This window comes from Aspergillus heteromorphus (genome assembly GCF_003184545.1).
Source record: "Aspergillus heteromorphus CBS 117.55 chromosome Unknown BO70scaffold_12, whole genome shotgun sequence".
Lineage (NCBI taxonomy): Eukaryota > Fungi > Ascomycota > Eurotiomycetes > Eurotiales > Aspergillaceae > Aspergillus > Aspergillus heteromorphus.
In genome coordinates this window covers 247,532-261,405 of record NW_020290417.1, presented here as the reverse complement: position 1 = coordinate 261,405, position 13,874 = coordinate 247,532, and the positions used below count along the sequence as shown (strand labels likewise).

Here is a 13,874-nt window from a genome sequence, read left to right as displayed (position 1 = left end):
GAATAGGTGGGGTGTTCTTCGCTGATACGTAATGAGGATAATCACGAATGCACATGGCAATATCTGATCAGGTGTTATGGTAGCTTGCCTGTACATGCAGTGTGTTAGAATGAGCACATCAGGATATGGCAGGGAGCATTGCGCAGTCGAAGTCCCACGAGGCATTGCCGGAGTTCATAAATCGAGCACATAATCAGCATTGACTAGTTACTCAGTAGCATCGCTCTAATTCCCCCAAAGCTGACGGCCAAGACGGTTGGTTACAATACCCGCGCCCGGCCAACTCCGGCTTTCCGACCGTGAGCCCCGAGATTTAAGCGACGCGATCCCACATTTTCCTGCCATCCTTCCGTCCCACCCATCACCACTCCAACCACAACCATGGCCTCGCATCCCTCCCGTGCAGACTACATCATCATCGGCGGCGGCACGGCCGGCCTGGTCGTGGCCAATCGCCTGGCCGAAAACCCCAACATCGAGGTGCTCGTGCTGGAGGCTGGGCCGGACCGTACCTCGGAGGGCCGCGTCCAGGATCCGGCCGCCTGGCCCACCCTGACCGGCTCCGATGTGGACTGGCAGTTCCAGACCGTGCCTCAGGTGTGTTACTCGGATCCTGTAGACTGTCTGCTCTGACTGTGACCAGCCTGGCCTGAACAACCGCCACCAAGACCAGCCCGCGGGGAGAGTCCTGGGCGGCACGTCCTCCATCAGCGGACTGGCCTTTGTGCCGCCATCGCCGGCGGGCATCGACGCCTGGGAGGCGCTGGGCAACCCGGGCTGGAACTGGAGCAATCTATCCCTGGCCCTGGAGCGCAGCTTCCACACCTCCCTTCCGGCTGATAGCGCCCTCCCCGCACATCCCGCCAACGGCCCCGTCGCAGTCACCTACCCCGCCCTGTCGACCCCCGGCAACCACCCGCTCATCGACGCCTGGAACAACACCCTCGCCGCCCAGGGCTACCCCTTCCGCGACACCTTTCTACCCACCCCCACCACCACTGGCACCCGCCCCTACACCGCGGCCATCACCCCCGGGGGCCTCCGCAGCGCCAGCACCCACTACACCACCCCGCGCCCAAACCTGCACATCCTCACCAACACCCCCGTCGAGCGCATTCTCTTCGACCCCTCCACCTCCCCGATGACCGCCACCGGCGTCCTCCTCCACAACAACCCCGACCCCATCACCGCCACCAAAGAAGTCATCCTCGCCGCCGGCGCCTTCCAAACCCCCAAACTCCTCGAACTCTCCGGCATCGGCTCCGCATCGCTGCTAACCACCCACAACATCCCCTGTCTCATCGACCACCCCTCCGTCGGCGAAAATCTCCAGAACCAGCTCCTCGCCATCCTCCCCATCCCCGTCAAAGCCTCCCCAGACACCGCAGGACTCACACCGGGCATCCAAGCCCTAGCCTTCGTCCGCTCCGGGTCCGAAGCAGACCTCCTCTCCCAACACGGCCACGGAATCCCCCCACCCCTGCACACCCTGCTATCCACCGATACAGAACCGACAGCCTGCACCTTCCTCACCACCCTCTCACCCTCCATCGCCCTCCTAGGTCTCATCCCCAGCTACCCCCTCTCCCGCGGCTCCGTGCACATCTCCTCTCCCCATCCGGACGAGAAACCGACCATCGACCCCAACTTCTTCTCCCACCCCCTCGATCTCCCCCTCATGGCTTCCCACTTCAGAAATCTGCAATCCCTCCCGTCCACCTCCCCCCTCAATGAATTCCTCATCCCCCCGCCGAATTTACCGGCTGAAGCGCTGGATCTGGCCATTCTGCAGGAGGTCCTGAAGGCGTCTGCGCTGGCGACGCATCATGCCTGCGGAACGGCGGTCATGGCGCCGAAGGAGGAGGGTGGGGTCGTGGATAGCCAGTTGAGGGTGTACGGCACGGCGAATTTGAGGGTTGTCGATGCGAGTATTTTTCCCGTGGGCGCGGTAGCCTATCCGATTGCTACGGTTTATGGGGTGGCGGAGAGGGCGGCCGAGTTGATTGCTGGGGAGGGAGAGCGGGGGCCTGTAGGGCTGTAGGGCTGTGTTTGGGTGTTGTGGTTGGGTCTGGTGGTCCGGGTTGTTATTTATGAAGATCATTATGATCCATGTAGTCATGTCAGGGCTTGCTCGTTGTTGTGTTGGTTTGGGGACTATACTCTGCAACCGTGTACTGAATTATGATAACTTTGGTTTGAAAGCTGTATCGTGACCATGGTGTTTACAGTCGCACGAAAATCCTTCTCTATCTTCTGAGTAGATTCCAGCCATAAATGCCCCACTCTCTCTCTATAAATATATAAAAGAAAACCAACACACACACACACACACACACACACACAATAATATCCCGACCAATCCGAAAGTCACCCCCCTACTCAACCCCATAACTAACCTTCGACCTCCCCTTGGCCCTGGAAACCTTCTTGACCCCCACCCTCCCACACCCGCTCGTACTCTCCACATGCGTCCCCCCACACGGATACACCTCCGCGCCCACAATATTGACGACCCTCCACTTCTCCCCCGGCGCCAACCCCCCGCCCACCCCGCTGCCCGGAATCAACCTCGCCAGCCCTCGGTCCCGGAAATCGCCCTCGTCCCACCACTCCACCCGCACGGGCAAGTCCGCCGCCACCAACTCGTCCACCTTCCCCTGGATCCCCTCCTTCCATTCCCCCCCGATCAGGCCCTGGAATTCACAGGACGCGGAGTCGGGGAAATGCGACGCTTTGAGCTCGTCGAAGTTGGCGATTTGGGTGCCGACGAGGTGTCGCACTGCGGAGCCGAGGACGTGGCCGGCTGTGTGGAGTCGGGAGAAGAGCAGGCGTTGGTCGGGGTCGATTGCCTGCGTGATTGGGTCTCCGTTGGTGGGGGCGATGGAGGAGGAGTCGGCGGGGAAGGTGCCCAGATGTAGGACGCGGGTGTTTGTTTCGGCGTCCATCCGCGCGGACGTCACCGTGAAGGTTGTTCCCGATGGAAAGGTCATGGTGCCCGTGTCGGAGGGCTGGCCGCCGCCTTGGGGGTGGAAGATCGTTGAGGTTGTGGTCAGGATGTAGTCTGTGGGGGTGCCTTGTTTGAACAAGAGCTGGTTGGCCGGGGAGAGGGCGGGGAAGGGCGTGATGGAGGTGAGGGTTGTTTGGTGCGTGGTTAGGGTGGAGTCATGTTGGTAGGTGAGGATGGTTCGAGGGGGGTTGGGCTGGGAGTGGCAGTGGCAGTGGGAGTGGGAGTGGGGGTTGAGGAGGACATTCTGGTGTTTGGTTGTGGTTGTGGTTGTGGATGTTGCATTAGGGATGGAGGGGGATGCTGCGATGCCATCATTTTATACCCGCAATCATTACGGTGCTGCTGTCAACCGCAGGGCGCATCGGTCCGTCGGAGGGTGCCGCTGCAGCCACACCGAGACGTTTTTACCCACCGCCTGATCATTGCCCCCAGAAACTCAGAGACGAAGAAAGATATCACGTGGCCTGTTTCTCCCCGCTCTGGACCGAGGCAATTATTGTTCGCTCGCAAACCCGCCTGTCTGAATAGATTCAGTCTGTGGCGGGACTGTGGCTGGAGCCTGCCCGGTGTGGCTGTGCCGTAAATAACCCCGATCGATCCCTGGTCTTTCGGATGCATCATACCGTGGCAACGTATGATTGGGTGAGTATGATGGGACTGGAAGATGCAGGTGCTATGTTAAATAACTAGGCCCTCGAACACCTCCCACCAGTCCAGACAGGTACACCGTCGAGGAATTCAGCGATAACAGCGTCCCGCCGTATGCTATCCTCTCGCACACATGGGATGAAGAAGAGGTTTCATTCCAAGAGATGAACGCGGGTAGTGGAGTGAGCAAGAGTGGTTTCAAGAAGACCAGGGACTGTTCTGCAGTTGTTGGTTCAGCGAGGGGCTATTGTACGTTATATGGATTCTAAATCCGGGTTGGAGGAAACGTCACTTCTTATGCTCCCGGAAAAAGCATTTATATATCTACTGCGATTTGTACTTTGGTCTTAGGGCTGTGCTGTTCATGATTCAAGGAATGTAGCCTAGTTCCATCAGGACTGCTTCACGGCAGGCCCCTGGATACCAGGTTCGAGCGCTAATAGAGACCAATTTACACCGCTGGCATAGCATACTCCCGTCCTGAAACCCTACCACAACGCCTTCATCCCCTACAGACGGCGATTTCCCCCTGACAGACGTTATCCCCTTGAACAACCTTAATTCCACCCGATCGGGCAAGCTCTCAAGCAGCAACCGCTGCAAATGCGCCCGATGAAGCCTCGCCATCGCATGCCGCCGCTCAGACACATCACTATGCACCGTCTGGTTCAACACCTCGCCAGTCTCCCAATGCAGAGAAACAAACGGATGACCACTCGGTTGTCGAAACGCGATATCTTCGATCCGACCGGATTCAATCCCCAGTTTCTCGAGCGACCGGAGTCCGTTCGGGCCGATTCCGAAGTTGGTGCTTACTGCCTTCAACTCGGTCGCTTGTTCGAAGATCGTCACGCGAACCTTTGATGGCAGGAGCTTCATCAGCGCGATCGGGTCATGACAGTTCTGAACATTGGCTACATCAGCGTATAAACATATTTGAACTCGCTGATATCATGGAGCCCATGTGGCTTGGGACGTGTTTCTTACACGAGTATCCGAAAAGTTGCCAAGTTCCACATCTAGTACCTCGACCCTAGGGCTCTCGCCCGGCAATTATATATTATATATATAACCCTTGATCTAAACATCAACATAGCAGAAAGACCCTCTCCTACCCCGTGCAATAAAACCACCCACTCCGGAACAACCAATCTATAATTATAATGGCTTAGGCCCCCGAGATGTCTCAACCAGAGAAAACAAGCTTCGTGCGGAAAAGATTAACCCCGACCTGCCCCCTTCAACGGCGTTACGTATCCCTCTACCCAGCCAAACTATATATACCATTCGAAACAGCCAACAATCCCGACGACCCCGGCAATCAAGACACGTGGTGCGTTGATCGGATGGAAATGATTCGCGGGTGTTAGAGATGTCAGGGAGATATTGAGGGGTTTGGCGCCGGGGTGTGTGGGGTGAGGCGGTCGGTGTTTCATGTTCCTGGGTTGGAAGGGGAATGGGGTTGCGAGCAGTGGGGTGTTTTGAGTGTCATGAAGAATGGAAGGGGTACTGGGTAGGATTATGAGAGGATGTGGGAAGGTATTTTGGCGAGTGTGGGATTGGGTGATGAGTGAAAGATGCTTCTTTCGATGGGGTGTTTCCGGAGATGCATACGGACGGATGAGACCTCTCCCGAACAGCAGGGCCAAGCATTCAGAACGAGAACATTGAGACGAAATTTACAAATCTACATGTCGGGGACACAAAAATAACAGTGGAACTGGTCAGATCATTCATTCCGCATCAAGTAACGTAACCATACATATACATGTCCCCCTCACATCGTATATACACAAACCCACCCGGCGGATCCCCCCCCCTCAGAGCCCCGCTCCGCTTAGTAGGTATCGTTGGAGGTGTAGTCCTCACGGGCGGCGAACTTCAGCTCAACGGCACCGATGTCGAAGACGGTGAGGACGTTCTTCTGGAAAGTGTCTCCGAGGATGTACAGGTCCTCGGAGGTGTCGCTGCCGCCGTCAACAATACCGGAGATGCAGATCGCCTCGCCGTTCTCGTCGGTGCCGGCCTCGAGGATCATGTCCAGCGCGTTGATGTAGAAGGTCGTGCCGCCGATGGTCACGCCGTGGGTCGGGGCAGTGGCGTCGCAGTCCACGATCCAGGCGCCCTCGTCCTCGCTGTAGGTCGCGGCCGGGGAGAAGGCAGCGTTGATTTCCTCCGCGATGGAGGTGGGGACATAGTTCAGGGTGGTGCCGGAGTCGACCTGGGGTTGTTGTTAGTTGGGTGGTTGGGTGGTTGGGGGATGGGGATGGGGATGGGGAGGGGGCTTACAATGTACTGGACGGAGTCACCACCAGCACCGGAGAGGGTCTCGCCGTTCAGGGTCATCGAGTCGATGTTGATGGTGTAGAAGTCGTAGGTGTCGGGGTAGCCCTCGATGTTGGTCACCAGGATGGGGGTGGTGGCGAAGTCACCGGTGTAGCTGACGGGGGGGAGACCGCCCAGGGCAAGGTAGCCGGCGTCGCCGGAGACGTCGCGCTCGATGGCCAGACTGAAGTAGGAGTCGATCAGACCGTCCTTCCACATGCTGGTGATGATGCCGTTGTATTCGACCTGCTCATCGGTCTGCTCGGAGTAGGCGCTCGTGCTGTGATGAGACGGGCTGTGGTTAGCCATGCTTTAGCAGGGCTGCAAGGGGATACGTACAGAGAGGGGTAGGCAAGACCGGTCAGACCGGAGGTGGTTCCATCACCCTCCCAGGCAGCGGAGGTGACCAGACCCATGGTCTGAGAGTCAACGGTGATACCAGCCAGGGTGATCGACTCGGTGCCCATGACTCCGAACAGGTATTCACCGTCGCCGTACTCGATGTCGAACTCCTCACCCGAGATCTCCTTGAAGTTGCTGTCGGGAGACCAGGTGGAGCCGAACTCACAGTCGGATTCGGTGGTCTCACGGCCCGTGTCGAGGTCGATGCAGGTGAAGCCCTTCTCGACAACCCAGGTGTCACTGGAGCCGGTGTCGACGATGACATCGAAGGTGTCAGAGCCGATGGTGATTTCGGTGGCGAACTCCTCGCCCTCGATGAGGGAGATCAGGGTGGAGTCGCCGCTGGAGGTCGAGCGCTTTGCATAGGCGGCGCTGCGGGCGTTGACGGAGCCCTTGGACTTGATCTTCTTCAGGGCGTTGTAGTTGGAGGTGGTCTTGTAGGTGCTGGCGCTGGAGAAGGCAGTGGGCTTGTAGATGGTGTGGTTGGTGCCTCTGCGGACGATGCTTCTGCCCTTGATGGGGGTGGGCGCGGCGGAGGCCGCGCCAGCAAGAAGGGACAGAGCCACGAGAGAGCCGGTGGGGAAGTACATGATGGCGAGGGGATGGATGAGCAGCGACCACTGTAGAATTGACTGATAGGCAGGAACGGAAGACTGGCACTGGAGGGGGGGAGCAGACGGGATGTTATATAGCTGCTGGGAAATTATCACCCGCCGCCCGCAGTGCTCGCTCCGAGCTGGTCTGCAGCGCACATCACCGGAGGGGGAGCTTCTCCTCTATCGCGACATCGACAGGATATCTCGCAACCTGCCGAAGTAGCGGTTAACAGCTGCGCGCTGCGACTGGCTGCCGGCCGTATAGTGCAGCCTGCTAGCGGCCAGGCACGAGTTCCTACTCGACGATCAGCAACAACGGCGTGGAGCACGGATATTGCTGATAGGCAGCTTTGCGTCAGCGGTGGCTGCGGATTGGCGACGGGTTGGCCCACCCGCAGATAAGAAGCAAGGCGCGTCGGAGTCCGCAGGATTTGGACGGAGTGGAGGGCGTGGAGGGGAAATGAGGAGGAGCCCCGGCGCCTGCTGAAGGATGCAAGGTAGGATTCCTGCCGCTGAGGTAGAGTGCTGAGAAGATGCTCCTGCTCGCTTTCGGCCATAGTCCGGAGCTCCATTTGATCTAACCGGTGTTGAAGAACCATATCGCCCATTCATTTGCTGATAGCTAACTAAGCTACATTGCTACCTTGATAACTTAATAACCGTCCGCCCACTAGCGTCCGGAGCGACCGCGGAGGTCGTGAAGAAAGCCCCTCAACAACAACGCCATTATCTTAGGCCTAACTAATGCGGAGGGTCGGTTTAATTTGCAGCCCGTCAAACTGGACTTTCGGGCATGTGTTCGCCGTCTACAGAGAGCCCGAGGACGCTCGGTCGTCACCCTGCCATTCTGCGACAGTTTGCTCGATGGTGACACACGGTGACACACGTCCACCGTTGACACATGTCATGTCAGAAATATATGGGCCCAGTGTCGCAGAGGGAGGCCAAGCTTTGTCGAAACCCGCGGCCACAATGCTTGATCTCACCCGGCACCGATCATTGAGACCGGTCACGTGGTGCAGGAACCCTACATCGCTCCCTGCACGCTGCGAAGGGACCTGTTTGCGCCGATGAGAGAGCGCTAATGCAGAGAATGGCAGAATATACGAACTGCAACCTCGGCTGCCGGCGTCCCTGGAGTGATGGCATCAGTAGATACGATACTACTCCGTCGATAGATAGATAGCTATCGAGCAGGAACAGAGGGGAGTGGAACCATGGAGCACTACCTCAAGCAGGGCATTCGCCCTTCACGGGCATTGCGGGGCCCCTCGGAAACAGATGACCCGCTCCGTGCCGGGCTGCCACCGGAGATCCCGCGGACTTCACCAACGCTCTTCCGATGCCGCACGTCCAACTTCTCCGCCAGGTCACCCCATCGCCGTCGGTCGTATAGCGCCACCACCTGCTAATGTCCGCATCTGGCAACCTGTATCCCTCTCCTGTCTCCGAGTTGCGACTGTGCGGGTCCCCATGACAGGGTCGGATTCCCGTACTCCCAAGCCACGAGGTACCTCCCCCCCCCCTTCTCTCTCTCTCTCTCTCTCTCTCTCTCCGACACGCCCAGGGGATGCCCATGCTGATTTTAATTTCCTCTCTGTGTCAGGTTGCTTCCAATGCTCCAAGCGCCGGATTATCTGCGACAGAGGCGAACCGACATGTCTCAAGTGTGCGAAGAAGGGGATTGAGTGCTCCGGGCTGGGACGGTTCCGTTTCACTGCCGGTGTGGCCATGCGGGGGAAGTTGAAGGGGTGTACTATTCCTGTGCCCAATGCCGACCCGGAGGCCGTAAATAAACCCGCCTCGATACATACTGGTGCTTCTGTGCGATGGCGTGATGGGGGAAATAGAGTAGCCAAGAAGCACAAGCTGCGAACGAGCGGGAGTGCTGCGGTGAATCTCGGTCGCGAAGGGGTCGCGGCTGTTTGGGAGGATCCAGAATGGGATAGACGTATGCAAATGGTGTGCCAGGCAGGCGGGCAGGAGAAGGTAGTGGGCCGTACCGGAGATGCCATGCAAACTTCGATAATGGGGAGCGAGGAGTTCCACTCGAGATCCGGCGTGAACCTTCATTGTGCTGCTCCTTCAGAACAGCTCGTTCAAAATGACCTGCCAGAGGGCACGCTGAGCCCGTCTCTCCAGCCATGGATCGCACCAATGGATGCCAAAACCCGGCAGCTATTCGATTACTTCGCCCAAGTCGTTGCTCCGGTCATGGTAGTGCTCGACATATCGAACGGATACCGCGATATCTTGCTTCCCATGGCCTTTGAGAACGAGCTTCTGCAGGAAGCGATCGTGGTGGTGGCCACACAACATCTTGTCCCGAGACAGCCTGTCCTGCAAGAAGCAGCGGAATCACGACGGTCGGCAGTCATTTCTCGCTTACGGCATGCGTCTCAGATCGATTCACCCGATATCGTCTTCAATCTCTCGACCTGGGCGACTTTGATCGTGCTTCTCGTGGGGGAAACCGTCACGGGAAGTCCCGAGTACATCCACCTACTCCGAACCCTCCTCACCCTGTCCAGGAGCATCACCACCCCTGGAACCTCCCCACTACAAGAATTCCTCGCGAAGCAAACAGAAATGTTCGCCTTCCTCGGCCAGCCCCTCCTCAACGAGACCCAAGGCCTCGAATGCCTCCGAAACCCCATCGACCCCGGCGTGTGGATGCCCTCCGGCGTCAAGGCACACCACACTGAAACCCTGTCTCTCGTCAAGCAGGTCATTTGCAAGGGGGTGCAAATCTACCTGCAGCGAGCAATCACAAACCAAAACTCGTGGCACACCCTGGAAGACCTCCGCCAGCTCCTTTGTCACATCGACCCTGCAGAACCCGGCGCGCATGGCTTTGTCTGGCCCTGCTTTATGGCGGCCGCGGATAGTACCGATCCTGCCCATCGGGATTTTTTCGCTCGCTACATGGAGCGCATCTATTCGAAGACATTGTTTCACAATATCCCCCGCGCCCTTGCCGTTTTACCCACCATCTGGCAGCTGCAAGGGCCAGGGAAGTGGACGGAGATTTTGCCAAGGATTTCGCCCGTCTTGATTATGTGAGGAATCGTCCGGGGTGGTGCGTCGGTTGATGCGGGTCACATTCCTGTGGTTTGGGCTCATTTTTTTGTTGGGTCGGGGGAAGGGCATGTTTGGGATTCGACTGGAGATTCAAATTGAATCGCTGCGGGAAAAGGGAGCACTACCCGCTATTCGCTCCTGGGTCGGAAAACCTTTGTTCCACCGCTGCTGCTCCTTTCTGTAAAGGCGGCATGTTCCAGAAGCTATAGGCTTGCTTGGGACGAAGAGTAGATACAGTGAGTGTCTTGGATCAGGTATAAACGCACATTACCTCCGTCGGCATATAACCATTCTGTTGCACACCGAGCCGGTCATCTCTTTCCTCAACATAAAGCGAGCATCCGTGCTGCTCTATGCTCAACTTGAAGTGAAAACCTGCGGCTTTCCCCTAGGATATCAATAAGGATAGCAAAATCGCTATTACACCATGCGGCCAACTGGCGTGAGAAGTCACGCAAATATACACCCCTGGGAAAGCGTCGACTAGGACAGATGAGAGGTTTATGGAGCATGGCAGAGGGATTCTATTTCGGTCAAACATCTCCATTTGCAAGCCAAAATAAAGGGAGTAGGGTTGATTGCATCAGGGGTCGAGGAGAATCCCTCCGCCATGAGCAGGTCGCCATTGGTGCAATTCGCACATGGAACAACGATACTTCTCGACGTTGACTGTCGATACTCTGACAATTGCCTGAGAATATCGTTCGACTAATCTGTTCTCTACGAAGATAATTGTTAAACCTTTGTCCCTCTGGCATAAATAAACCATTGAGCTGTTCCATAAGGCAGCCTGTTTGTATAGTTCTGTGTCTCACCGCATAGAGAAATAGCTGGCCATCTCCCAGCATACATATTGGTAGGAGCCTTCAACAGTGTTAACCATGGCGCCCAACAGCCGGCGCACAAACCGGGACCATATGTCCGCAAAGACTGGAAGCTCCCCCAAAAGCCCTGCAGGCCGCACCACGAAGCCCAGGACCCGTCGCGCCAGTGCGCCATCTCCATCTCTCTCCCCGGAGCCTGAAAGCTCGTCGGCGCCTCTCAAGCGGATTAATGCGTCCAAGGCCCGTCGGAGCCTTAAGGATCGCGCGTCATGTCCAGAGGACAACGAGACCATGGAGGACAGTAGTGCGAGCTCCATTTCGGGGATAATGCAGTCACCAGCCTACTTCCAGAACCTGAGACTTGACGAGAACAATCGTCTGGTGGACAGCCCAGCCCTTCCGGCTCATCATCATAACGATCCCCAAGATTCCAACGCAGTGCGCCAACACATCGCACAGCGGCACGTGGGGCTGGCACCTGGCGTGTATGAGGGTAGGCCCGTGAATCCCGCAGGTGGACCCGACATGGGGTTTCCTCATGATGCTATCAGGTCTAATTTCCCTACCGGGCCTGCTCCCCACGAGCACCAGGATACCAAGGGGATGCAATCTGCTCCAGCGGCGTATCAGGCGGCCCCCAACATCCCTCCGGAGTATAGGGCGGTGAATTATTGGCAGGGTCCCCCTGCCTTTGGGCATCCCGGCATGTACGGGATGCAACACCCCATCCCAGGGCCCTGGATGAACTTCCCGTTCGGATATCATGACCCGAGACTTCCCCTTTGGGGTGGGTATAACATGCCGGGCTTCGCTGCACCCGGTGGCGGGTTTCCCGGGAACCAATGGGCTCATCCTCCACCACCAAGTACCTATGAGGGTCCAGTCTCCGGCTTGAGAGATCTTCCCAGAAACCTGCCCTTTCATCCGCTGGACCTTGCGGTGTATGAAGGGCAAGTGGCCGGCAGGGTCGACGGATTTCCTGGACCGCCGCATCATCCCGCTAATACTTCTTTCCATCAGCAGGTCCCAGTGGCCGGTCGGGTCGACGGATTTCCCGGACAGCAGGATCATCCCCCCAGTCTTATCCATGATGAGGCCCGAGTGGCTGGTAGCGTCGACAAATCCCCCGCACAGCGGGACTATTCCCCCAAGACCCCTTCTTATGAGGGCGGACAAGAGGCCGGCATGGTGGAGGCTCCGAGGTCTCCGAGCTATCCTTCTTTGCCGTATCCGCAGGAGCGCGAAATGGAGAGCACTGTTGACGGATCCCTTGGTGATGACACAGACCTTAGCGATGCGTCTTTCCACGAGAATCAGGAGACCAGTGGGGTGGTGGCATCTCCTAAGACTCCACCTTTTTCTTCTATACTGGACCTCGACGAGCCCCCAATGGCCAGCATAGTATACGAATTCCTCGGTGACGACACAGATATTCCCGATGCCTCTTTGCACCAGAACCAGGAGAACAGCGGGGTAGACGGATCTCCTAGGGCTCCATTCTCTCCCGACCTGTCTCCAATTCCCGAGGAAGAGGAGAACATGGTGGAGGAGGAGCCTTCCTGCGACCAGACGGACTCTGTTGATACTTCATTTTGTGATGTTGAGGAGGCCAGTACGGTCGATGAATCCCCCAGCGAGTCCGATACGGAAAATACGCGTGTCACACCCAATGTCCTCTTGCCTGGACCCATCCGGCACTTTGCGCGGAAAAATGGTAATGTGCAGTTGGGGACCAAGCGTCCCCGGGAGGAGACCCCTTCGGATGAATCTTCGGGGAGTGAGTTCATCGAAGAAAGCGAAGAATCCGAAGAGAGCGCAGTGGAAGAGAGTGGGTCTGAAGAATTGCCCCTACGAAAGTAAGTTACTCCAGCAACCTTCCACAGAATCAAATACTAACCGCCTGCAGGAACAGAAAAGATACCACCCGGAGAATGAAGGGTAAAGGAAAGAAGCCCACAAAACTCCCCAAGTTATCCAAACAATCCAATTCGGCCAAATATTTCAAGTCATTCAAGCCCACCAGGAAGAACAGACACGTCGAATACGCGCAGGATACCGAGGAACAAGGAGACAGAGAGGAGTAAGCCTTTCTAATTTGCCATCCCCTTCCCGATATCACATACTAATTGCAACCTAGGGACTACCGCCGTGTGTGCATGTGGAAAGGCTGTGACAAGACGGTCCACTGGCCCTCCAGAGATGTCCTCATGCGCCATATAACCCACGACCACATAGGAAGGGATTTCATTCCATGTCGGGGGGAGGGCTGTGAGGAAACCTTTTCATCTTACGCAAACAGGCTGAGGCATGAAAGCACCATGCACAAGTTATGAGGTAGAAGTGTGCATGTGTGTCGGAGGGGGACTGCCCTTTAGTTCCCTCTTGCTCTGACGACAAGGCCTTCGGGTTAATTGTGTGTTGGTCGGAGTTTTGCTTCAGTGTTCATTGTCAGGTCTTTTTGCTAAACCAGATCAAATCAGATCAAATAGACATGCTTGCTATTTTTCCATAGCCTTTCTTCTTCTTACTTTAGCAACTTTAGCATACCCGAGAACAAAATTCAAAATAACTTCCCGCTGTAGAATAGTCCCATCATATATCATTAAACCTCGGCAAGTAATGCGCCCCGAGCATATGCTCCCCCAACTTGTCCTTCCGATTGAATGTTCGACTGCAGCCTCAAAAGCGGCATATGTGAGATTGGGACGAAACAAGTATGGTTTTGAGATGCCTCAGCAGCTCAGCAGATCTGCTGAAGGCGCTTTTGTACTGACATCCTTTCCACTCACATTTAAACATCACAGGTGTTTCTCTGGAAATCAGTGAGGATTGTGGAGAGGTACGAAGTAAGAAGATCTTACATTTCTTCAGGCAGGAACCCAGTTTCGTCGCTTTCTGGGTATTGTGGGGCGATTGCGGCGTTCTTCAAGCGCATTGCAACTCCAATGTTCGGCGGGAGGTCCATGTTCGGAAGGCCAGTTCGCTGGGGGG

General features: G+C 56.6%; 5 protein-coding genes across 5 annotated transcripts; 3 read left to right on the top strand and 2 right to left on the bottom strand.

Annotated features, from left to right (window-relative positions):
• Window positions 1–381: 381 nt before the first annotated feature.
• Window positions 382–2,041, top strand: BO70DRAFT_336456 (GMC family oxidoreductase; the record flags this gene model as incomplete). Its single annotated transcript, XM_025541105.1, has 2 exons — window positions 382–597; window positions 644–2,041. The coding sequence occupies 2 exons, from the start codon at window positions 382–384 to the stop codon at window positions 2,039–2,041; spliced, it is 1,614 nt and encodes a 537-aa protein (XP_025399366.1).
• Window positions 2,042–2,375: 334 nt separating this feature from the next.
• BO70DRAFT_387231 (putative alanine--tRNA ligase) lies at window positions 2,376–3,369 on the bottom strand (the record flags this gene model as incomplete). The annotated part of the gene is made up of 2 exons (XM_025545898.1): window positions 2,376–3,200; window positions 3,343–3,369. 2 exons carry the CDS (start codon window positions 3,367–3,369, stop codon window positions 2,376–2,378), a joined length of 852 nt encoding a protein of 283 aa, XP_025399365.1.
• Window positions 3,370–5,492: 2,123 nt separating this feature from the next.
• BO70DRAFT_336449 (acid protease) lies at window positions 5,493–7,003 on the bottom strand (the record flags this gene model as incomplete). The annotated part of the gene is made up of 3 exons (XM_025541104.1): window positions 6,320–7,003; window positions 5,945–6,260; window positions 5,493–5,876 (listed from the first exon to the last, which is right to left on the bottom strand). Exons 1-3 carry the CDS (start codon window positions 6,970–6,972, stop codon window positions 5,493–5,495), a joined length of 1,353 nt encoding a protein of 450 aa, XP_025399364.1. The 5' UTR covers window positions 6,973–7,003.
• A 1,305-nt stretch (window positions 7,004–8,308) lies between these two features.
• BO70DRAFT_35266 (Zn(II)2Cys6 transcription factor) lies at window positions 8,309–10,317 on the top strand. Its single transcript, XM_025541801.1, has 2 exons — window positions 8,309–8,488; window positions 8,585–10,317. Exons 1-2 carry the CDS (start codon window positions 8,452–8,454, stop codon window positions 10,039–10,041), a joined length of 1,494 nt encoding a protein of 497 aa, XP_025399363.1. The 5' UTR covers window positions 8,309–8,451; the 3' UTR covers window positions 10,042–10,317.
• Window positions 10,318–10,940: 623 nt separating this feature from the next.
• BO70DRAFT_379634 (uncharacterized protein) lies at window positions 10,941–13,465 on the top strand (the record flags this gene model as incomplete). Its single annotated transcript, XM_025545360.1, has 3 exons — window positions 10,941–12,739; window positions 12,790–12,963; window positions 13,396–13,465. The coding sequence occupies 3 exons, from the start codon at window positions 10,941–10,943 to the stop codon at window positions 13,463–13,465; spliced, it is 2,043 nt and encodes a 680-aa protein (XP_025399362.1).
• Between the last annotated feature and the right edge of the window lie 409 nt (window positions 13,466–13,874).